General features: G+C 41.8%; 1 protein-coding gene across 2 annotated transcripts in view; it reads left to right on the top strand.

The window, feature by feature from the left end:
• NCKAP1 (NCK associated protein 1) overlaps positions 1-24,600 on the top strand; it is a 149,906-nt gene that overhangs the window by 29,608 nt on the left and 95,698 nt on the right. For both annotated transcript variants that reach the window (XM_073577502.1, XM_073577503.1), the window contains 8 exons: positions 5,887-5,997; positions 11,532-11,624; positions 17,007-17,063; positions 18,646-18,788; positions 18,972-19,062; positions 20,915-21,052; positions 22,616-22,664; positions 24,161-24,317. In XM_073577502.1, the coding sequence (XP_073433603.1) occupies positions 5,887-5,997; positions 11,532-11,624; positions 17,007-17,063; positions 18,646-18,788; positions 18,972-19,062; positions 20,915-21,052; positions 22,616-22,664; positions 24,161-24,317 (839 nt within the window). The remainder of the gene's footprint in view (positions 1-5,886; positions 5,998-11,531; positions 11,625-17,006; positions 17,064-18,645; positions 18,789-18,971; positions 19,063-20,914; positions 21,053-22,615; positions 22,665-24,160; positions 24,318-24,600) is intronic.

Raw genomic sequence — 24,600 nt, 5'->3', positions numbered from 1 at the left:
TTCCCTTTGCCCCTTCTAGAACCAGTTTCTTACACCTTGACTTTTCTCTTTCTGTAATTTTCCAGCATGGCCCAAAAGATCAATGAGAAAAATAGTAATTAGCATTTCCCCTTCTGACGGCTGCCCTGTGCCACGGAGCATGCAGAGACCGGCGGCATATACTGTAGCACCTCTTTATAGCCTTTTTTTTTTATTTTTTTATTAATGATGCTGCCTGTAGACTAGATATTTTGCAACCCTTGTTCCTCACTTTTCAGATCTACATGATGAACTTTCCCAGCATGCCTAAACACAGTTCCACGGTTTTGGCGCATATGAATACCGTAATATGCGCTAATTTGCACAGTCTACAGTGATCCCTTCCCGTTACCTCCCACACTTCCTTGCTTACCCTTCTCCCAATCACGGGATGTGCCTTTTTAGAATATTGTTCCCCATGCTGCTAAGACCTCCAGATAAAGAGACCCATGTCATAAGTGGCGATTTAGACCTTTGACTCATATCATGCTCTTGTGTCGGGCCACTCATGGTGAGTTCCAGCGGTGCTAGGACCGTGGTTTTGGTGGCCTGCAGCTGTAGCTAAACTTGCAAATTTCAGGTAAGGGAATAAGGAAAGAGCTGAAAAGATGACCCATTTCTCAAATGACAATATTACCTTTTAGGTTGTACTGCTTGACCTCTAAAAAACGTCATTCATAAAACCTGTCCCTAGTTTTATAATGAGATGACTATTTCTGCTGCCTTATCGGAAATGTGAGCCATAAAAGTATCAGTCCATTGGTATGGATAAAACAATGTGAATTCTTTATCACAATGCCTTCCAGTAGCCTACAGCTTTAAAAGGCAGTCTGTCGCCCCCAAAACGTAAAAAAAAATATTTTTAGACATTCATATCGGAGACTTAGACCTATAAAAATCATACTTGTATTGTTATCAAATATGGAAAATGAATGGGCTTTGGTTCACCTTTGTCGTAACCCATGGCTTAGTACACCATTCCAACCCCTCAGTTACCATTTTTTTGCACCTTTCCTTATGGTGATTAATGGTACTCGCATTTCGTCACTGCCTGATCTAAATCCCCAGTCCTGCACACACTGACACTGCAGGGATCGAGCGCACACAGTGTGTCAGTGAGTTCAGATGCAGTCTCCTCTCTTCTGTGTGTAGCGGCCGATTGCTGCACACAGGATCACAAAGCAGTAGGCGGCCGATGCCGAGAGGAGAGGGCGATGAGGACTTGCAGGGAACGAAGTCTTGCACGCTCAGTGTCAGTGTTGCGTGTGCACTTTCTTCTCTCCCTAAAGCGTCTGCATCAGCCGCCCGCCGCTTAGTGATCACGTGTGTAACGATCGGTCGCTCCACACGATGGGAATGCGGACGCACCTGCACACACCGACACTGTGTGTGTTTTTGCCTCCTTCGGAGTCTGTGTGTTCAAGGCTGCGGATTTAAATCTGGTGAGGCTCCAAAGTGAGCGCAGCCAACCACCATGATGGGAGATGCAGAGGATGGTAACTCGGAATGAAATGATGCAATGACCTCGTGGACACAACAACGATGCACCACAGCCCCCTCATTTACATATTTAATAAAACTATAAAAAAAATTACTAAAATCTGCAGTACAAGTATTTATATAGGGATATGAATGTCTGGGTTGCCAGCTCTGTTCAGTTATATGGATAGGTTTCTACATACCCTTTCTCCCCACTAAAGGACCGCATTCTGGTAGATTCAGGAAGAGGGATAATTTTTTTAATAAAACAGTGGGTCTGGTTCTCTGAACATATGAGCGTATAATGTTGAATATACTTGTCTCATCGAGCCTGCATAGACCAGGCAGGCCTAGATTTGGTTCCTTGATTCTTACGCATTGACTAATAAGACTCCCTCCCTACACCTCACATGTCTAAAATGTAGCAATTATTGAGCATCTTCTCTCGTAAGACTGCATTCAATCATCCGTAGTGGAAAAAAAAAAGTTATGAAAATTGGATCCAGCACACTGATGAAAAACTGTCAGGCTGTTCCTTTGTTAGTGCTTCTAAAGTATTATGAGTAAATTTACAACTGGGTAACATTCCCCTTGTCAAAGGGGGGGGGTGTTCATGGAGTGACATTATAGGCACTCATTGGACCATGTTGTGATAGGGTGCATGGACCCAACAGCTGCCACATCACAATGCAGAATTCAGAGAAAGTAGCTCCGGAATCATCATCCCATGTGGAATACTGAGATTTACTTTAACAGACTCCCCTGTAGTAGTTTTTTTTTTTTTTTTTTTTAAATAAAGTTAAATACCTCCAATTACAAAAGGAGTATAGTTCTTCTGATTTTCTTGTGCAGGGCATTGCAGCAGCTTAGGTATCCATGGTTACAACAACTCATAGTGACAGCAGTTGTAACCATAGATACCTAAGCGGAATTGATATGGATGTTTACTTCCTAGCAAAATAGGTTTTCCATGGGCTGAAACCAAAACGTCGCCTTCTTTTGTTAGCTAAGATGCGTGGGATACTAGGAACCACGTTGTAAGACCCGCTTCCTACAAGGACCCACAAATGGCAGCTCTGAACTTAGAAGCTTGCACTTTTTTTTTCTTTTTTTAAGATCAAGATAGAGATGAACAGATCATCAACCTCTTAAAAGGCTTAAAGAGAGCCTCTCCTCCAATACACCGCTCCTAAAATATCACTATAGTAAAGATTTCACCTAACGAAATTGCCCTTGGAGCATAAATGAAATGATAAAGTATTGCGCTAAATGCGAAGAGTGTTAGGAGCGGTCCTATTCTCCTTCTCAATAGGTCAGTTCTTATTTTTCACATTTTTACTCTGAAACATAAAACTTTTTTTTAAAGTCCTGCAGTTTCCTAAAAATATAAATCTGGTGCCAAGAGCAGCATTTGATCCCATTCCTGACAGAGTATACAACTTCCATGTAAGCTCTATTATGGCCGTCTTATTGTGACCTTGAACTGCTTGGGACCAACCAAATGAATACATGAGAAGCAATGCGAAGACCCGATAACCGTAATATGGCTTAGAGCAGATCTCTATGGGGGCCCTGATTGTCTGTGTTTGTAGCTGTACATTTGGTTTTCTAAGAGGTTAAAGTCAGTCTGTCGGCAGAAACTACTGTTCACATCAAGCTCAGGCACTCTGTCCACCTTAGGTGTCACTAAAAAGTTTAACGCACACTCCCATATACTTGTTTTACATCTACCTCCATCCTCTTTTCCTTGATTGACAGCTCTGCCTTTGGAGGAGCCAGATGAGAGCTAAATTAGATGGAAAGGTGCGATGAACTGTTTGGTCAAGTGCCTGTGCTGGTTTGAACACTCATTTTAAGTTGACAGAATCACCTTAAAGGGAATCTGTCCTCATATTTTTGCTACCTCATCAGAGAGCATGATGTAAGGTCTGAGAAGATCCTAATTCCAGCGATGTGTAACTTCGTTTACTGGGTGCAGCAGTTGTGATAAAATCAGTTTTCTCTGCTGCAGAAGTAGCAGTGCTCAGAATGCTGTACCCTGTATAACCCCGCCCACGCCACTTATTGGCAGCTTTGTGTAATCAGTGGTGTGGGTGGGGTTACACAGAGCTGTTGACTAGGAGGCACGGGGCACCTAGTCCTGTAGTGATCATGCTGATTTTGTTGAAACAGCACACAGTTTAGTGAGTGACACATCCGTGTAATCAGGCTCTCTGCCCCCTCATCATTCTGCTTTCAGATTACATGGCAAAAACCTCCTGACAGATTCTTTATAAAAATCCAGCTAGAAGTGCTAGGAGGTCATCTTGTACGCTGCTTATATGTTTGCTTCAAGTCTGCATGTAACAACTACAAAAACAATTGGCACGTGTGCTGATCTATTTTACTGCTTGTCTTTGCCATTATGCATGGGGCAAAAGGTGGCAGAAGAGCTGCATGGAACAGCTGCGTGTTTGGTGGTTGTTAGTGATGAGAGACAGTGCTTAGATAATGAGTTATCCGGGTGCTAACCAAGGGTCTTCGGCGTGCTTGAAAAATGTTTGCGTCCTCGCGGCTGCATGTCTCACCGCTGTTCAACAGCCGTAACACATGCAGGGATTGCCTAAGAAAAGCCGGGGTCACACTTGCGTGTGCAATCCGAGAAACTCGCATCAATACCCGGCACTGCTGACGGCATTTGGGACCGGAGTGTGCGGCTGCATAGAAATACATGTAGCCACATCCCTCCGGTGCCGGGTATTGATGGGAGAGACTCGCGCAAGTCTCTCGCATTGCACTCGCAAGTGTGACCCCCAGCCAAACAGGCAATCGCTGCATGTGTTGTGGCTGTTGAACAGTCGACAGACATGCAGGGACTGGAACATAATTCGAGAACGCTGAAGACACTAGGATAGCACCCGAGCATGCTCGGATAACGCCACCAGTTGTTATGCAGTTTTTTTTAGGACACCCCCGATTAACATTAAATGATTGGATTGGTTTCATTCAGTTGAATGAATTTAGTTGCAATAAATAAAACCCCCAGGGGATAAAGTTAGTCTCATGAGGTGTAAAAAAAAATTCACTCCAAATTTAAAATTTCATGATCATTTACTAACTACATGGCAATCCAAAAACTAGAAGAAAGGAAAACGTCCAAATCCTGTCTCGCGTAAAACAATCCGTAGCTCTGAACTTTTTGGCTAAAAAGAAACTCAAACTTCTAACCTGAAAGGATGTCCTTATCAATGCGGTTACATCTAAACAGATTATCATCAAGTATATTTCTACAAAGTATTGCTCCAAAACAACACTTTTCTCTTAAACTCCTCTCTAAACGTTTCTTCATGATGTAACCCATCCATCATTTTTTTTTCCTGTGATTTTTGTAGGATAATATACAGTAGATTTTGAGACACCAATTTAGGAGTCAAATTTTTTTTTTTTTTAATATTTTGGAGAGATAGCTATGAGAAGCTTCCCTATCATTAGGAATCGCCCCAAAAAGTTAGTCATCAGTAAACCAGTATTGGCCGACATGGATTTTATGCCTTGATATCTAAAGAAGTTCTTATTGAGGTCCTCCTGGTCCTCAGGATTTATCCACCATTGATGGTGTTTCACAACCCTTTGGAGATCCAAACCATCTTTTGATCACCAAGGATTTTTTCTTTTTCCAGAGTTCTCTTTTTATTGAAACCTTGGAGAACTGAATATGTAATATTTCTGTATTCATATTGCTTTGAGGAAGTTTTTTCTTCACTTACATGCCAAAAAGATAAGAGGTGAGGCCGGTGACTCTGGATGAGTAGCTCGGCCAAGTGGCTGGAGTTCTTCTTTAAGGCAGCAGAAATGGATATTTTCATCTCTTATTATAACCTAAGTGATCGGCATCTTCATGTCTTGTGGATCATGCAATCGTCCATATTTGTTTTTTTTTTTTTCCTTTTTAGATTATTACATACTGTTGATAAAAACTTTTGCCGTAGTTTTTATAACAGTCTTTATTAACACAATCGTTTCCAGAGAAGTTTTAATTTCTAGCAAAGCAAATCATTCTTTTCTCTCTTTATCACCAATCAACCAGTTTTGTTATTACGGTTGACCGCTCTGCTTCAATATTTTTTCTTGTTTTTCTTTTTTCTTTTGTAGATCTATATTTTAATTTTCTCTTTAGGTTTTGAGCTTTCCACGCTGCTTGAAACATCCCCATACATTTATGCCTTTTCTTTTCTTTAGGAGATCTTCTTTTTTTTTTTAATCTTTTGCTCATTCTCGTTTCCCGCTAGGACACCTTATTTTCTTTTCTCATTTCACTCTGAAACAAAAAAAAACTTTTCAGAAAATCATGTAGTTTAATGAAAGAAAAAAGAAATGTTCTAATTTGTTTTTTAATTAATTTTTCGCTAGGCATGCGGCGATCCCAAAGCAAAGCCTTCCTACCTGATCGACAAAAACTTAGAATCTGCCGTCAAGTTTATTGTTCGGAAGTTTCCTGCGGTAGAAACTCGCAATAACAACGTAAGTAAATTTGACTCTAATACGTTTTGTAATGATCTCACGTAGGTTGTTTACCAAGTAATTCCGTCTGGAAAATAGTATTGGTGGGAGCCCCGAGAACTTGGTGATCATCTCTAGTTTTCAGTTATGGGAAAAGTGAGCATTCTTAAGAACACACTTTGCTTCCACGCCATCCATTGTCTATGCGAATGCCGGAGAAAGACGAGTACAATGCTCGGCTGTTTCTCACCGTGCCGTAGACAATAAATGAAGCGGAGGTCAAGCATGCTCATCTCCACTCCATTTAAGATGTGGCTCTGTGGAACCCTTCTCGGGGTTCCTCAGCCCATTTCTCTGTATTGTTCGTGGTTCCAATGGTCAGACCTCCAGTGATCAGCAAGTTATTCCCTATCCTCGGGACTTGTTAGTTTTTTAAAAAAAACAAAAAACCTTTAAGAACTGGTAGTTTATAAAGTCCCACCACTGGGGAGTTAATTTGAGGTCAGTTTCCCTCTTTAGCATGGTGAAAGCTTTTGAGCGTGTACATCAGCAGATTTCAGATTATTTAATATAGATTTCCTAGATCTTATGATGGAAATCAATATTAAAATGGCAGAATACTCCTTTTTTTTTTTTTTTTTTAATGTTTTCTCGTCTATTAAAATGATAATTTTCTAAGACCAATTCTAGTTGCACTCCTAAAATGCTAGTCATTCTGCCTCGCTTTGTCAAAGTAAGTTCAACTGTCTCATCAGGTCTAAGAAATCTACACTCCCTGACACAAGTTATGTCACTTATCCATGTTATGTAAATAAAAGCTTATAACCTGACGTTAAATTCACCCATTGGTTGTATAAATTATTCTTTTGAAAGCTGAAACTCTCCGAAATGTGGTTTAGGTTAAGAAAATAAATTGGCATCAATGCCGAAATATTGATCATTTAATGGACACAGAATGGTCAGATTTTGGCAAGACAAAAGTTTTGTCGTGTGGTCATATAATGCACCCAATCCTAGTTTACATCCTCACCCGTGCTCAGTAAATGATCGGTTAATTAGTGGGTGTGTATAAAAAGAAACCCAGCACCCCAGACCTTCACTTGAGCTGCAACTTGAGCTCTGACAACATGCCAAAAATCCACCCTGCGACCAAAGCCTGGATTATCAAGAGTTTGAAGACCAGATCCACTGCAGAGGTGGCTGGCACATTTAATGTGTCTCAGCGTCAAGTACAAAAAATTAAAAAAAAGATTTGAAGAGACTGGAGATGTGTTTGACAAGGCCAGGTCCGGCAGACCCCACAAGACAACTGCTCAGGAGGAACGTTTGTTGGTTAGAAAATCCAAAATGATCAATATTTCTGCATTGATGCCAATTTATTTTCTTAACCTAAACCACATTTCGGAGGGTTTCAGCTTTCAAAAGAATAATTTATACAACCAATGGATGAATTTAACGTCAGGTTATAAGCTTGGATAAGCGACATAACTTCTCTCAGGGAGTGTATTTAATAATGTATGGAATTTGTATTGTGAAATCTGGCCTTTTTTGTGGCTAAGGCTGTGTTTACATCACTTTAAGAGCCTGAATTTAGACTTTACCCCAGGAAAAGTTTGTGGCACATATATGCCAGATATAGTCATAGGACTCTGTTTACCCAACAGGGGCCAAAATTTTGTCCTTTTGGCCTCTAACTCGGTATATTACTATATACTTTTCTGCGTTTGTTGTATTTAGTCTTCCTTTTCCACCTGTTTAGTATTGTCCTTTATAAACTGTATGAAATAACTTAAATTGAAAAAAAAAAAAAAAAAAACGAAGAGCAGAAGACTATAAATTGGTCTCCTTTAAAGAGGACCTATTACCAGGTCAAAACTGGCCAGTTTTTGCTGTTCCCGCTGCTTCCCTGACTTTTCCAGCTTGTCTTTTTAGAATTTGCCATCTGGTTCCCGAGATGTGAGCACTTGTTATGTAATGCTGACTTTTATGGTCTTTACGCGGGGGCGGTGCTCACAGGATACTCTGGGGCGTGTCTATCCTGTTATGCATAATTACGCTGTGAGACACGCCCTCACAGAGTAATATTCTCTGAAACCATATGATTGATTTAAAGTAAATAAAAAAAAAAAAATGGGGGACCATCAGGGGTAAAATAACAGCAAGTAGTGGCCACTTTTAACTTGCTCACAGGTCCTCTTTTTATAACAAATTTTCAAGTGTTTTTAGAAGCTGTATTTTTAATTGCTGCCTGAAATCTGGTTTGCTGAAATGATCCTGTTGCATTAGATGAATGAACTTAGTGCCGAGTCCTTCACACATCATTCCTTGGATAGCCTGACAAGATCGTACAAGTCTTACCTAACAAAGAAAGGTAGATCTGCCAGCATGGATGACTCTTCACAGGTTAATGAAAGTTCGATGAATTGTATATCTCCAGAGACTGTCCACATTCTTTCATAGGTGCTTATTTGGACAATGTCAGAAGCTGTAGAGATATTGGGAAGACCTATTGCGTTCTTCTTTCATGCATCACTGCAGCATTCTTACCTATGCATGCAAGTGCGGCATGGTAGCCATTCAGTACAGATTAATGGCCTAACACACAGGAATGAGTCACAGTTTAAGGAGTGCGCCAGACGCACAGCTGGTTAGACCTGTTATTTGGGCCCGTACTTATGTGCCTGCCCAGGTACATTAATGTCAGACTGCTCTCCAGGAAGTGGCCGGCTATTCGTTGCCGCAGTGCACACCTGGGTGTGGTGTTTGTCTTACTTATCAGAACCATTGTTGAGCTGCAAACATCTGAAATATGCATTGTGTGCACCTATGTTATGTGCAGGCCTTGTCCTATGATGAGTGTTACATCTGGAGCCGGATAGAAGGAAGTGTATGTTATGGATCAAAGGTGGATCGGCTGTGTCGTGAAGGCAGAGATATTCAAAATATTTTTAGAAATTCAAGAACATCGGTCTACTCTCTCGACCGATCTATTTTAATAAGTATTCCCAAAGAATTAAAAGTTCTGCGCTTTTCTTATAGATCTCCGCTGCATCGTTCTTCCTAGAATGTATACCTAAATTGACAACTGGGTGTTACCATCTGGTTTAGTACTGCCAGCACTGATTGGACAATGCCAGACCGTGCAGGGGGGGCACACCCAAGACCGGTAACCCAAAGTTCTAAGAAAAGAGACCATTTTTTTTCCTTTTTTAGGAACCCAAGTTCATATATTAGGATGTATTATCTGAATTGCTTAGATTTTCCATTGCATTTCTTCTACCATAATCTATTACTTTTCTCACCATACTCTTTGGGGGTTTCTAAAAATTTGGAAGACAGGCCCAAAAAATGGGGATTATCTAATGTTGGCGCTTCGCTAAATTTTTCCGATTTGGAGTCTACCATGTTGTATAGAGTTTAGCAAAATGATTTGCAGGGCCCGGCCCCGGTGGCCATTTCTCCTGGACAAGAACACTGAGCGTCCCGACATCCCTGGTGCCTTTTCTGATTAGTAGGTTCCCACGACATTGGTAGGATATGTTTAATGTAGGGTTTTTGCAAAGTTGCTTAATTATTTTTTTTTAAAGCTAAGTTTGATTGTCAAGTCGGCCTGAAAATGTTAACACCGCAAACTGTTTAAGTCAACCATTCAATGATTGTAAATTGCTTCTCTTTACTCAGTTTACCAGCTGGATGATTTCATCTCAGCAATTGATCACCAATCTATCACGGATAATCACTTGCTGAGCATCATCGGGGGCCCATGCGTGCAGATTTATTCTATGGGACTGATTTCTTAGAATACACAAATTTATAATGCTTCCTTTTTTTTTTCTTGCGCCTATGTGCCTTGAAACTAGATTTACAGATGGCCAAACTTGTATCTGAGGCCGGCATCTGAATGAAAAGATGACTATTGCACCATTCATTGCCGCGTGTCCTAGCGGTTGGCCGGTGACGAACGATGAGGAGCAGCTCCATTCTTGCTTGACAATAATTCTGTGTTTTAGTTCAGTTACTATCGAGCACTGGGGGGATATTGCCAATTTATGCAGCTCACTTAAGAAACAGCGCATATATTAGATGTCTGGGTCTTTTGGAATATAAAGCTCAAATTCCAAAATATTGGGACTTTGTGTAAAATGTAAATAACACAAAAATGAAATTGTCCTGGGTCGTGTTTGCTAGGTTTTTCTTTTCAGCTGTGACGTAATGTCGACAGCGTACACCACGGCTGCAGCTAATCACTGATCAAAGTAGTTTGTGCCATCTACCACCTCGAAGCCACAAAACTTTATTGATCGGCTGCAGCCTTGATGCGAGCTGTCAATGTGACGTCACTGCTGCAGCCAAATCACTGATTTTGACACAGTAGCTTTCGGCCAGAGCTAGACAAAAGGAGGGTGAAAACCTTCTGTCTGTTGTTTTAGGCATTTGGCGTCCTCGTTGCTTGATGTAGAAAACTCTTTAAGGCCAAGATACACTTTGAGGTGGCCGAGCTGCATTTTCACCATGTGCATTCTTAGACTTTGTTCATATTGGGATATATATATATATATATATATATATATATATATATATATATATATATATATATATATATATATATATATATATATATATATATATATATATATATATATATTTTTTAGGCTTTTGTTTAAGGAGCAGAAAGGCTCCAATATCCTCCTTAAAAATTCTACACTTTCTCCATGAACGATTGGCACTTTTTTCTGAATTAATGTGCAATGTTGAGTAGACCTCAGAAGTCATTTTTGGAAGGTTTACACCACAATGCTGCCCAGTAAGTGACACATCATGATTAGTGGCATAAAAAAACAGATTACAGATTCCTTTCAAAGAAAGGCATTATTTCTTAGATTATGAAAGTTTATAACTGTTACGCTAGGTCTGTTTCCCTCCAGTGCTAACATTGCATACAGTCCAGATCCGTTCCATCCATCACTTTCATGAAGAAATCTTCTTGCTTTGCTTTAATGTCCATGGCCTCATTATGTGTTCACATTTCCTGTGTAGACTGATCTTAACTCTCTAATATCTCTCTCTGCTTTTCTCATTATTCTCTTGTGTCTAACAGGTGTTTTGCTTTTTTTTTTCCTCTTGATTTTTGTTGCTTTTGTCGTATTGTGATGTTCTAGATCCTTTTACTGTATTTTATGTTTGTATCTGCATTTATTTTGCATGCGTAACGTGGCTTTGCCTGGATATTCTGTTTGGTAAGTTCAGAATTTTAAGTGTCCTTTGCTTCTACCTCTCCGGATGCTTTGCTCTATCTCTCTAGTGACTCGGCTTTGTCCCTTTTTAAGACAGTTACTTTTTTTGTTTCTTCCATTCTCTGCATTGAACACGCTACCTAACAGTCTCTAATTAAATATATAAGCCTTGTATATCAATAGTTGGTTGGTAAGTATTCTATTGGATTTCTAGGGTTTACCAAGCTGCCTGTAGGAGGCTGTCTGATTAGGATGTCTCATTCTTATGTCATGCCGTGAATATGAGATATAGACTGAATATTTGTATTCCAAATTTTACAGCAACAGCTTGCACAACTCCAAAAAGAGAAGTCTGAGATTCTGAAAAATTTGGCACTTTACTACTTCACTTTTGTGGATGTTATGGAATTTAAGGTAAGTGTCGCCCCTTAGTCTCGTACTTAATAGCAGTGGCGCTTGTTATGGATCCTATTATCAGATATGGGGTAAACCAGTTCCCTGAACCAAAGGGAATATACCACCAGAAAGTGACCTGTTGTTCAACCCGAAAGCCACCCAAAGCTGTAAATGTACGGCACTTGATCCTGGCCTTTAGCTCCATCCCATTGTAAAATACAGAACAGAGTTTAAAGGGAATCTGTCAGTGGGTTTTTGCTATGTGATCTGAAGATATCAGGTGATAGAGGCTAAAACACAGAATTCAGGGCTGTGTCACTTGTCAAAGTGCCTACTGTTGTTTGCTAACTGAGAAGGATTTATCATTAAGAGATTCATTGCCTGACTACTCCCCCTCTTGTGATAAGCACCTCACTGTCTATGGATTTTGTGCACCGAGAGCCTGGTGTGGGCGGGATTAGCTTTCTCAGCTTTGCTTCATTCTAAATCTCTAATTGTGTCGGAACGGCTGCACCCTGTAATCTAAGTGATACATTGTTGGATACAGCTCCTCCATGCCTACATTACGCTGCTCTCAAATGAGGTAGCCAAAACCTGCTGACAGATTCCCTTTAAACGCCTGCAGCGTAACAGGAGCAAGTCTGTACTCAGCTGGGGACCACCAAGGAGAAGATAGATGTGTGTTTTTTTTATATATATACCTTCTGACTTCTCTTTTTCCGGCCACGTAGCGCTCTACAAATGCTATCCAGCAAACAGAAGCTTTGCATTTCTGATGCTTCTGAAAAAAACCTGGTGATTATGATTTTCTAGGTTTCTGCTTGGCATAACAGAGCTGCTGGGTCCTAGCTAGCCCAGATCTGCCACTGACTTTTCTCAACTATACTGAGCTGTTTTCCATGAATGCCCATGTTACTTTGGAAAAAGGGAGCAATAACAAGTAAACATTTTACCAGAGATCTTTTTTTATGATCTCTTATGAGACATATTAAATACAAATTTTAAAAATCTTTTGAAGAGGGCATAGCATACAGTACTGTACAAAAGTTGTAGGCTGGTGTGAAAAAATGGTGCAAAGTAAAAATGCTTTAAAAAAATAGAAGTGGTAATCATTTATTTTTAGCAATTAACAAAATGCAAAATGAATGAACCAAAGAGAAATCAAATCAATATTTGGTGTGATCATCCTTTGCTTTAAATATGGCATCATTTCTTCTAAGTAACGCTCGCACACAGTTTTTGAAGGAACTCTGGAGGGTGGTTGTTCCAAATATCTTGGAGCACTAGCCACAGATCTTCTGTGGATGTCACTTATGCTAATCCTTCTGTCTGTTCATGCAACCCCCCACAGACTCAATGATGTTGAGATCAGGGCTCTGTGGGTGCCACATCATCACTTCCAGGACTCTTTGTTCTCCTTTATTCTGAAGATAGTTCTTAATAATATTGAGTGCATGTTTGACATTGTTGTTTTGCTGCAGAATAAATGTGAAGCAAATTGTATGCCCCTCTGATAGTATTGTATGATAGATAAGTATCTACCTGCAGTTCTCAGCATTGAGGACACCATTTATTCTTAAGCAAATGGAATTGGGGATTTGGTTAAAAACATCCCTAAACTTGCAAGTAACCTCCACCATGCTTCACTGTTGCCTGCAGACACTCATTATTGTACCGCTGTCCAAATCTTTGACTAACAAATTGCCTTCTGTTACAACCATATTTGAAATTTTGACTGATCATTTGAACAGAGCGTCTTGAAACCCCAATCTGCTTTCAAAATCTTTGCCTGGTAGAGACATTGCTGATGCAATTTAACTACCTTGTGTCTTGTTGCTTTGCTCAGTCTTGCCGTGATGTAACACCTGTGACATGACTGTCTTCCACAACCTCGCCTTTGCGGCAGAGTTTGGCTGTTCCTCACCCAATTTTAAATGGAGCCTGTCAGCACAGAATACCAGTTCAAACCAGGCATCGGTGCTTTGGAAACCCTAGGCTTGGTCAAACATTAAAATGCAGCTTTTCACCTCCATGTTTTCCGGCTATCTCCACTTGTTCCCCCTACCTCATCCCTTGTCTTGATTGGCAGTTTTGGGTTTATAGAGCCAGAGAAGAGCGGAGATAGATGGAAAGGAAAACAAGCAGGTGGGAAGATGCACTTAAAGGGACTCTGTCAGCACATGATGACTATTCAACTATGTCCCGCCACTCGGTGCTTCATGCTGCAGCCAGTCATCTATATACATCTTCCCACCTGCTTGGTTTCCCCTCTTTCCACCCTCTTCTTTGAAAGCTCTGGTTTCTTAGGGCTAGAGAAGGGTGAACGTAGAGGGAAAACAAGCAGGAGGGGAAGGTGTATGTAAATGATTCGCCCCGCCGTGGTGCACCGAGCGCCTGTGCGTTGTTTGAACAGTCATTCTGTGCTGACAGTACCTTTTAAATGTTTGCAAAAAATAAAGGTAACCAGCTCACCTGCTTTCTTGGCTAGTAGTGGTGCGTGGAAGCTCGGATATTACGTGGAGTAAATCAATAATGAAAAAGTTTCCAGCTTCCAAATATACAAAAATTTATTGAAGGCATAAGAACAAGGATAAACGGACATGCCCCATCATAGCGGGGCTATGATGGGGCATGTCCGTTTATCCTTGTTCTTATGCCTTCAATAAATTTTTGTATATTTGGAAGCTGGAAACTTTTTCATTATTCCTTTTAAATGTTTGGCTGATTATCTTTACTTGGTTTGAACATATTTTCTTTGCTGCCAACATACCGTATTTTCCAGCGTATAAGACGACACCCCAACTTTTCCAGCTAAAATAGAAAATTTTCTTAAAAGTCGGGGGACTTCTTATATGCCATGTGTCATCTTATATGCCATGTGTCATCTTATATGCCGGGTGCGGGGGGAGTGGTCCCGATGACAAAGGTAAGGTGTACGTGGAGTTATCATCCCCCTTTTACCTCATTGGTGGCAGCGGTGCTGTCTGCGGGTCTCTGTCCTGGAGGTCGGCGGCGGCTCCTCTTTGTGCAGCGTGGGGGCGCTGTGCTGGGGGGCGGCTGCGGAGGCTCTCTGTCCAGCGTCGGGGCTCCTCCGGCATTTCCCCAATGCCCGGAGGCCAAGGCAGCTCCTTTGCTGCGATGCGGTGGCCTCCCTGAAAATGGCCACCATTTTCAGGGAGGCCACCACATCTGAATCTGAGCTCGCGCGGGCTGCCTGGGCCTCCGGGCTTTGGGGAAATGCCGGAGGAGCCCCGACACTGGACAGAGAGCGCCGCAGCCGCCCCCCAGCACAGCGCCGCCACACTGCTGAAGGAGCAGCCACACCGCTGCCACCAATGAGTTAAAAGGGGGATGATAACACCACTTACACCCTCCCTTGTTCATCGGGACCACTCTCCCCATATGCACTAGGCGTATAAGACGACATCCGGCATATAAGACGACCCATGACTTTTAAGCAGATTTTCAGGGGTTAAAAAGTTGTCTTATACGCCGGAAAATACGGTACTCCCTTTTCGCCTTTTACACCGCTGAATGCTTCAGTTATTGACTGTTTCACCCTATATATGAAATTGATGATTATTGCCTGTTTGGTATAATTGGTTACTCATACATCTGACTATAATCCTGCAAAATCCCTGACATAGTACAAGTGTACCTAGAAGAATTGATGCTGTTTTGAAGGCAACGGAGGGGTCACACCAAATATTGATTTGATTAACATTTTGTTCATTCACTTTGCATTTTGTTAATTGGTAAAAGTAAATTATTAACACTACTACTGTTGAAAGCATCCCTACTTTGCAAAATATATGGGCAAGTGTGGATAAAATGCTGCAAAGTATTGATATCTATCTATATTGTGTATACATGTATGCGTATATATATGTATGCTGTGTATGAAACATCTGCACATGTATAAACTTTAGAAGAATCAGTACTTTACATGCATTTCGCTGTTTGTTACTGGTAAGGTGATATGCTGGGATAAGCCTGTTTGTAAGATGTATCTGTAGTAGCAGCTAATTGACATACTTATTTCTTAATTAAGCATTACAATTAATATTGAGAACCATTATCTTCAGCCTATTGGTCCTGTCCTCCACAACAGTCACAGCCGCTCATGTGACCCTTGGGAAAACAAATTTCCCACTCCTGGTCTAATGCATCCAAATCTGAAATAAAAAAAAGAAAATGAACCTTAATTGGTCTGAAATCTGTGTGCAAACCCAGCAGTAAAGCATAGTATGTTATGGTTGCTGTATATCTCCTAGCATCCTACTCCTGAATAGACCGCCTAGTTTACCTTTTAATCCTTGTGTATACTTAAAGAAACAATCCTCCTCCAATCAAAGTATTTTATCCTCTTTATATTTTGCAGTTATCATATTGTATAGCACTGTGTTCTTACAATTGCTCATTTTGCCTTTCTACCCAGATAGTTCTTCTCATTTCTCTGCTCTATGTAGAAACAGGAAGTCTCTTGTCCCTGCATGAGTCATCCCACTCTTCACCTCCTGAGGTGCTTTCCCCTACCAGGAACTTTTGCAGTGACTGATGACTCATACTGGGAAAATTGACCTCCTATTTCTACACAGAGCTTAGAAGGATTCATCTAGTCAGAATTTAATCATGTGATGTCATAGACTTAATGGAAAAGAGAAGAATTAGGCTGGTTTCACATTAGCGCTTTTTAAGCGCACGCACGGCCGGGGGTAGCTCCGCCCCCGAGCCGGCTCTCTGCCCGGCGTGCCCGCCCCTTGCTTGTAGCGCCGCCTCCTAGCGCACAGCGGCGCCTGCGATCGGCGCACCCTATCTTTAGCATAGGGTGCGCAGATCGTGCGCAGGCCGTGCGCTAGTTGCGCTTTGACCTGCGCTGCGCACTTTTGACGGTGCGCCGTGCGCGCCAAAATCCGAAAAGTTTGATTTTGGCGCGCACGGCGCACCGTCAAAAGTGCGCAGCGCAGGTCAAAGCGCAACTAGCGCATGGCCTGCGCACGATCTGCGCACCCTATGCTAAAGATAGGGTGCGCCGATCGCAGGCGCCGCTGTGCGCTAGGAGGCGGCGCTACAAGCAAGGGGCGGGCACGCCGGGCAGAGAGCCGGCTCGGGGGCGGAGCTACCCCCGGCCGTGCGTGCGCTTAAAAAGCGCTAATGTGAAACCAGCCTTAGCTGGGTAGAAAGGCAAAATGAGCAATTGTAAGTACATAGTGCTATATAATGTGATGACTGCAGTATATTAAGAGAATAAAAGCTGTGCTAGGAGGAGGAGGAGGGCTTCTGTAACACGTTGAGTCACGTGTTGCTGTAATTTAGTTGTCTGGTCTGTAGTAGTGATGATTTCCAGGTTTCCTGCATTTACTGTGAATTGGACTGTAAATGTGTATTGTTAATTTTCAGGATCACGTGTGTGAGCTGCTTAACACTATTGACGTGTGTCAAGTTTTCTTTGATATTGTAAGTATAAATGTTTTTAGATGTTGTTCTACCGTTCTTCATAAAAAAAAAAAGTTACACTGTACGAACAAAAGTATTGAGACCCCTAAACATTACACCTACAGGAGCTTTTAAGATCACATGTAAGTTCATAAGCTTTAATATGGAGTCAGTCCCTTGTTTGCAGCTATATCAGATTCCACGTTCATGTTTCTACAATATCCCCGAGAGGGTCTGTGGGAATTTTGGCCCATTCATCCAGAAGTGCATTTTGTGAGGTCAGACACTGAGGTAGGATGAGGGCCCTCCTGGTCTATAGTCTCCATTCTGGTTAATCCTCAAGGTGTTGGGTAGAGTTGATGTCAGGGCTTGGTGAAACCATTCAAGTTCTTCCACAGCATTTTCCCCCCAACATGCCTTTTTGGACCTTGCTTAGGTGCACTGGGGCACGGTCATAGAACAGAGAAGCTCCTGCCCTAAGCTGTTTCCACTAAGTTGGAAGCTACAGTTGTCCAAAATGTCTTCTATGCTGAAGCTTTCAGATTTCACTTTACACTGGAATAAAGGGGCCTAGGCCGACCACTGAAAAGAGCCCCATAGCATTTCTCTCCCCCCACCAAACTTTACAGCTGGCTCAGTGCAGTCAGGCAGGAAATGTTCTCTTGGTATTCACCAAATGCCGACTCATCCTTCAGATGCCATATAGAGAAGCGCGATCCGTCACTCCAGAGTCCAGTGGCGTCAGCTATTTTACACCACTCCTTCCGACACTTGGCATTGTGCTTGGTAATGTACGGGGGAAACCCATGCCACGAAGCTCACGGCACACAGTTTTTGTGCTGATGGTTATACCGGTGGAGCTTTAGACTCTGTAGTTAGCACAGCATTGGTGACTTTTAAGCACTATACACCTTGATGGTGACCCTGCTTCATAACTTTGTGATCTCCTCTTTGTGTCTGTGGTTCACTCAATTCTTCTAATAATACCCACTCATAATTGGAATATGTAGGAGGGAAGAAATGTCCTGACCTGACTTATTACAGTGGTAATGTCCTTTTACAGGACCACACTGGTATCAGTGAGAAAACTGTTATAACTACTCAGTGGAGCCCATTAGCTACACTGATTTATTGTTACCAACTAAGGCTATGTTCATATGTCGCGTTTTTGCTGTCCCAGCTAATTGAATGAGATTTCTACAATCACGCACACGTTGCTTATTTTTTCCTTGCAGATTTGACCCAAGTTTCATGTTGGGTCTTTCAGCATTTTTGCAGCTTTTTCTCACCCATTCCAATGAATGGGAAAAACGTTCCAAAAACACAGGTGTTTTATGCAGCTTTATTTTCCTGCCATCACATTTGCGCCTGTTTTCTCTGCAACAAATCCTGAACGTGTGCACATAGCCTAACATTAGATTTCGCTTGCCTATATTTTGTTACTAGGGGTCTATCAATGTAGTGGGTACCCTGCAGTATTTGTCCTGCACAGCCACAGACACCACCTGTACAGGGAACGTCAACGCTTAGGCATCATAGAGCCCCTCTTTTAGTTCATCTTGGGGTTCACATGGATACTAACTGCTTATATTCCATTTTGCAGACTGTCAACTTTGATTTAACCAAGAACTACTTAGACTTGATCATAACCTACACTACACTAATGATAATGCTGTCTCGGATTGAAGAAAGGAAAGCAATTATAGGACTGTACAACTACTCTCATGAAATGACTCACGGAGCCAGGTAGGTGTATCTACAGCCGGCCTCTCTTTAGATGTTCTGTACGCTCTGCCCTGTATTTAAGGACAAAGTGGAGACTGTTCTATTTTAACATTTAATAGGATTTCTGGTTATAGTTTGTAATGCAGCCCTTGCGTTCAGCTTTGAGCTATTGCGCTATACTCTTTTCTGTGTCATCCATTTTAGTGATCGCGAATATCCTAGACTTGGACAGATGATCGTAGACTATGAAAATCCTCTAAAAAAGATGATGGAAGAATTTGTACCCCACAGTAAGGTTAGTATAATTTTGTAAAACCGGGAATTTTGGTTCTGTTCACTAAAATGTTCTCGTATCACTGTTAATACGCGTTCCCCATGAACGAATGCCGATTGATAAGGATCGGTGGAACTCTGGAGCAGTCCTGAGACATGAGGGTCATAACTGCAGGACAGCGTGGTCTCTACTTAAGGCCGGGGTCACACTTGCGAGAAACTCGGACGAGTCTCGCACGTCAATACCCAGCATTGCCGCCGGCACTCAGGAGCGGAACGTGCGGCTACATGTATTTCTGTGCAGCTGAACGCTCCGATCCGAGTGCCAGCGGCAGTGCCGGGTATTGATGTGCGAGACTCGTCTGAGTTTCTCGCAAGTCTGACCTCAACCTAAGGCTCACTTACATGTTTGAGTAATGTCAGCCGAACCTTGCAATAGCCTAATGTGTTTGGGGGCACCGGCCAACTACTAATTGGGGGAGATTTCGATCAATCATGTCCGATTTCAGATTGCTGATCACATTGTTCTCCCGCGTCTTAGCCGCCAGCTCCTTCCTTCCTTTCTTTTTCTCCTTCCTTCCGTTCTTTTTCTCCTTCCTTCGTTCTTTTTCTCCTTCCTTCCTTTCTTTCTTTTTTCTCCTTCCTTCCTTCCTTCCTTCCTTCTTTTTTCTCCTTCCTTCCTTTTTCTCCTTCCTTCCTTCCTTCCTTTCCTTTCTTTTCTTTCTTTTTCCCCTTCCTTCTTTTCCTTTTCTCCTTCCTTCCTTCCTTCCTTCCTTCCTTCCTTCCTTCCTTCCTTTTTCTCCTTCCTGCCTTCCTTCCTTCCTTTTTCTCCTTCCTGCCTTCCTTCCTTCCTTCCTTTTTCTCCTTCCTGCCTTCCTTCCTTCCTTCCTTTTTCTCCTTCCTTCCTTCCTTCCTTCCTTTTTCTCCTTCCTTCCTTCCTTCCTTCCTTTTTCTCCTTCCTTCCTTCCTTCCTTTTTCTCTTTCCTTCCTTCCTTCTTTTCTTTCTTTTATTTAAAGTACACAAAAGGAATCTATGGCTAGCTTTTGCTATGCCTCTGTACACTCATGATTTGGTCTGATGCTTCTCCATGCCCAGGAATTCTTTAGATATATGTTTCTGATGTAGGCAAAAAAAGAGATGTGAAGACAGCGTATAACAAGTGTCATAGGCTTGGGGCCGCACTTTCATCCTTATTCGGTACTTGCACATTATGAAAACCCAGGAGAATGTATGGCGGTAGAATCGATAGTGTTAAGAGGTGCACCAGAAACTAGAAACACACGAAACGTCATGAAAAAATATATATATTTTGTAGATTGGAATACATATTGTAAAGAGATCAGAAATAAATTATTGAAAGAAAAAAAAATAAAAACAAGAGGTGATTATGACCCCTTCTGCAGTTCTAGTGTTAAAATGCACTGATGCTAAATTTGCCCTAATGGGTTTTACTTCATCATTTTTGGTGCTCTCTTCTTGCCAAGAAAGGTCCTTCTTTTATACATTTCCATCTTTGAATATTATTTTGCCTGCAACGAGAAATGCAAATTGAGACTTCATTATACTCCTTGGATTCCACATCCTTTCTGAAAGGCCGTCATTTCTGCTGTTGATGAACTTCCTCCTCGCAGATAGTGCAGATCAGAATGTAACCGAGAGATTTTTTTTCTCAGCAGATTGGCTTCTCATTAGCCTTGCAGAACAGCAAACAATTTAACAGCTTCCAAAATGCCGATCTTGGCTCTGTCGGTCCTTTATTAGATGCCATTATCATAATGGAGCCTATTTATCAGCGCTCTTATTGCTGATGATTATTTCGGTCATTGTTCTATAATGCGGAGATTTACATTTTCTTGTTTTTTTCTCCCCTTAGTCTTTGTCAGATGCTCTAATTTCACTTCAGATGGTTTACCCTCGAAGAAACCTTTCAGCAGAACAGTGGAGAAATGCCCAACTTCTCAGCCTCATCAGTGCCCCGAGTACAATGCTGAACCCTGCACAGTCCGATACGGTACACAACTTTGTGTCTTTTCTTCGCGCTCCAATCTTCTGCATAGTTCCTGTTTCTTACATGGCGCCAACATGGCTTACTTGGACAATCCGACTGTTTGGGCATCCACATGGCTGATAAGGGTCAATATGGAGGATGTAAAGTTAGGCACCTGGGCAGCAATAATATGTGCGCACCATTTGGTCTAGGAGGAGTAAGGCTAGGAGAGTCACTTGAAGAGAAAGATCTCTGTGTACTTGGCAATCATAGACTAAATAACAGCATCATCGTCAGTCTTGGGCTTCTAAAGCCATTTGCTAAAAGAAGTATGAACTCCGGACAGGGACACAATACTACTACTTAACTGTTGAGTTCTGGGCATCAGTTCATAGAAAGGTTCGGGAAAAAAAAGGTACAAAGAAGAGACACAACTGCTGGCACATATGGAGTATCTTGGTTATGAGGAGAAACTAAAATTAAAGCACCACTCCAGCATTTTTTTTTTTTATTGCAGCACTGGAGTGGTACAACTAACCGAAGTTCCCTGCCCCTAGTCTTATACTTACCAGCCGTGCCGCTCTGGTTGGTCTTCTGCAGTTCGTGATTTGCTGGGTGATCCGGAAGTCACTACTTAATGTAAAATTTATGATAACCAGAGCAAGACAAGAACACTGTTCTCATAGACTTATAGTGAGAGTTGTGTCTGTTACCTCTGACTTCACGTGAGGCAGAGCTTTCTATCACAATATGGCAGGTGCGGGACAGGATAGACGCCAGGAAGAGCTGAAGACGGCGGCTGGTGAGTATAATACTAGGACCAAGGGACTTAGATTAGTAGCACCACTCCAGCGGTGAAATAAAGAAAATACTATTCTCCCTCTGTAGAAAAAAAAGATTGATGCTTTTTTTTTAAAAAAATGTTTAAACGGCAAGAAAAATAAATGTTTATGTAATTGTTTAAAGTTGTGTTCTGATTGTTTGATCCAGCAGATCTACAGTACAGCTGAGATCAGGAGGGAAAGATTAGCTTTAGACCAGACTAGGTCATGCATTATGATTGTACCTACACCCCTTCCCTTTACCATCTCTCGGTTAAACTAGGACATGTCTTTTTATTTCCACCACGTTTAACTATGTAGAAAAATAACACAGCCGCTTCTAGCGCCGTTCCAGTGGTGTCATCACTGACCCGGCGATCGTTTGACTTTGTGACGTCACGTAATCCCTGTGGCCCTTCAGCCCGCCTCTTCTCTCTACCCGCCTTCAGACAAATCACATACATCCAGAGGAAGTGACGACTTTTGCTCTCACATGCTTCGGATCTATGTGATGTGTCCAAAGGAAAGAAGAGTGGACCGGCCGCAGACTGACCGCACGGATCGAGTGACGTAACAATGTCAAGCGATCGCTGGGAGAGTCAGTGCTGGCACCAGAGGGGAGTATAAGTGTTGTTATTGCACTGGGGGCAAACATACATATTGAGAATGGGTTGTCCTAATAGTGGACAACCCCTTTTACTGGGAAAAAAAACTTTTAAGTTGGCCCTCATATATTTCTATTATAATTAGTCGCTTCTTCTTGCAGATGCCCTGTGAATATCTTTCACTCGATGCAATGGAAAAATGGATAATTTGTAAGTAAAGCATTTTCCTTGCGGTTTCTTTATTTTAGGACTCTGCTCTGTAATATATTTTATATGCAAACTGGCTTTCTACATCACCACATTTTCCAGTCATATAGAAAAGTCAGGAGGCAGAGGAGCGGGGAGATCCTGAAGATTGAACCTCCTTAATCATTGCTCAAAGGTGCAGGGTAGCACTCCGTTCTTGTATACATCAGATACATAATTGTGTCCATGCAACCCTCTGCCATCTTGGAGATATAAGGAATTTGAAAGAAACAGTGTTGCCACCTTATGCCATGTGTAATGAAGTACCAACTTACAAAAAATTAACTATTTCCAAAATGTTTGAAAATTTTGAAAATATTCCTTCTCGGCATGGAATCGCCCTCACCGGGTTTTTATTATCTCATTTGAAAGCAGCATAATGTAGAGACAGAGACCCTGATTTCAGCGATGTATCACTTACTTGTCTGTGTGCTGCAGTTTTGAGGAAAAAAAAAGTGTTATCTGCAGCAGATCTACTGCATCAGTTCTCTGAATGCTCTGTCCTGTATAACCCCACCCACACAACTGATTAGCTGCTTTATGTGTACACTGTGCATAGGCAGAAAGCTTCCAATCAGTGGCAGGGGTGAGGTTATACAGAGCTCATGAATATGGAGGACTTAATAGCATCAGGTTTACTAATCCTCTAGTGATAATCTCCTGCTGATAAATCTGTGATTTAAAAATAAAAAACTACAGCAAGCAGCCCAGTAAGTGTCACATCGCTGGAAACAGAGTCTCTGCCATTATGTAATGCTGCTTAAGATTAGGTGGCAAAAACCTGGTAACATTTCCCTTTAATGCTCTGTCATATGCTTATCAATGTTAAGTGCTCTAATGATGAGAATGGCATAGTCAGGTGCTTAGGCCTTAAAGGGGTAATCAATGAGATGTGAGCGGTTCTGGTGACGTCACGGCTACAGATGTCTGTATGTGTGAATTCCGGATTACCCCTTTAATACATTGCTGTCGCACAATGTACATTACCCCTGAAATAAAATGAGTACCCCCGTCCTTGAATTTTAGCATGTGCTACCCCAACCCTGTTGTCATTTGCTCCTTAGCTAGCGCTCCCAGTTCCTGGATGATTTATAGCCATGTATAGAGGCTGTGTCTAAAGAGAGGGAAAACCTTTTAAGAATAAAATCTTTTGTTCTGCGTGGTATATTAATGCCATTCATTAAAAAAATGTACACATTTCACATTGATATGCAGAAGAAAATTGGAGGATGAATTTCTGGTAAAGAATATTCTTTGAGTAAACAGAGCATGAAAATTTCACCTCCAGAATTTAGCATTGCAAATAAATGAACTGTTACTCTGTGTCAAAGAGCCTAAAATACCCTCTGTCATGAAAGAGTTAAGTGGATTATACTGCAATAGTATAACTATAATAAGTTAGCTTTCATAGTGTTTTTTTTGCTCTTTTTTTTTTTTTTTTTTTCTTCCCCCTTCCTCAGTTGGCTTTATACTGTGCCATGGAATCCTGAACACAGATGCGACGGCACTGAATCTGTGGAAGCTCGCCCTGCAGAGCAGCTCTTGTCTATCACTTTACCGAGATGAAGTTTTCCATATCCATAAAACAGCTGAAGACCTCTTTGTCAACATCAGAGGGTATGTCCATGAATGGTTTTAAGAGATTTGCTTCACCCTAAACGCACATCACCAATATCATGTAGCGGCCGAATATTGGATCCTGATTAGTGAACATCCTGGGATAAGGTGTTATCTAAGCATGCTCGGGTGCTAACAATGTCTGCAGCATGCTGGAATAATAGGTTTCAGTCCCCGCGGCTTCATGTCTCGCAGCTTTATGACAGCCGTAACACATGCGGGAATTACCTGATTGTTAGCTGGTCAAACAGCCGCGAGAAATGCAGCCGCGGGTTCTCGAACA

The sequence above is a fragment of the Dendrobates tinctorius genome, unplaced genomic scaffold (genome assembly GCF_039654945.1).
Source record: "Dendrobates tinctorius isolate UK_male_01 unplaced genomic scaffold, ASM3965494v1 ptg000056l, whole genome shotgun sequence".
Taxonomy (NCBI): Eukaryota; Metazoa; Chordata; class Amphibia; order Anura; family Dendrobatidae; genus Dendrobates; species Dendrobates tinctorius.
The sequence above is the reverse complement of the archived record's forward strand: the minus strand, read 5'-3'. Positions and strand labels throughout refer to the sequence as shown.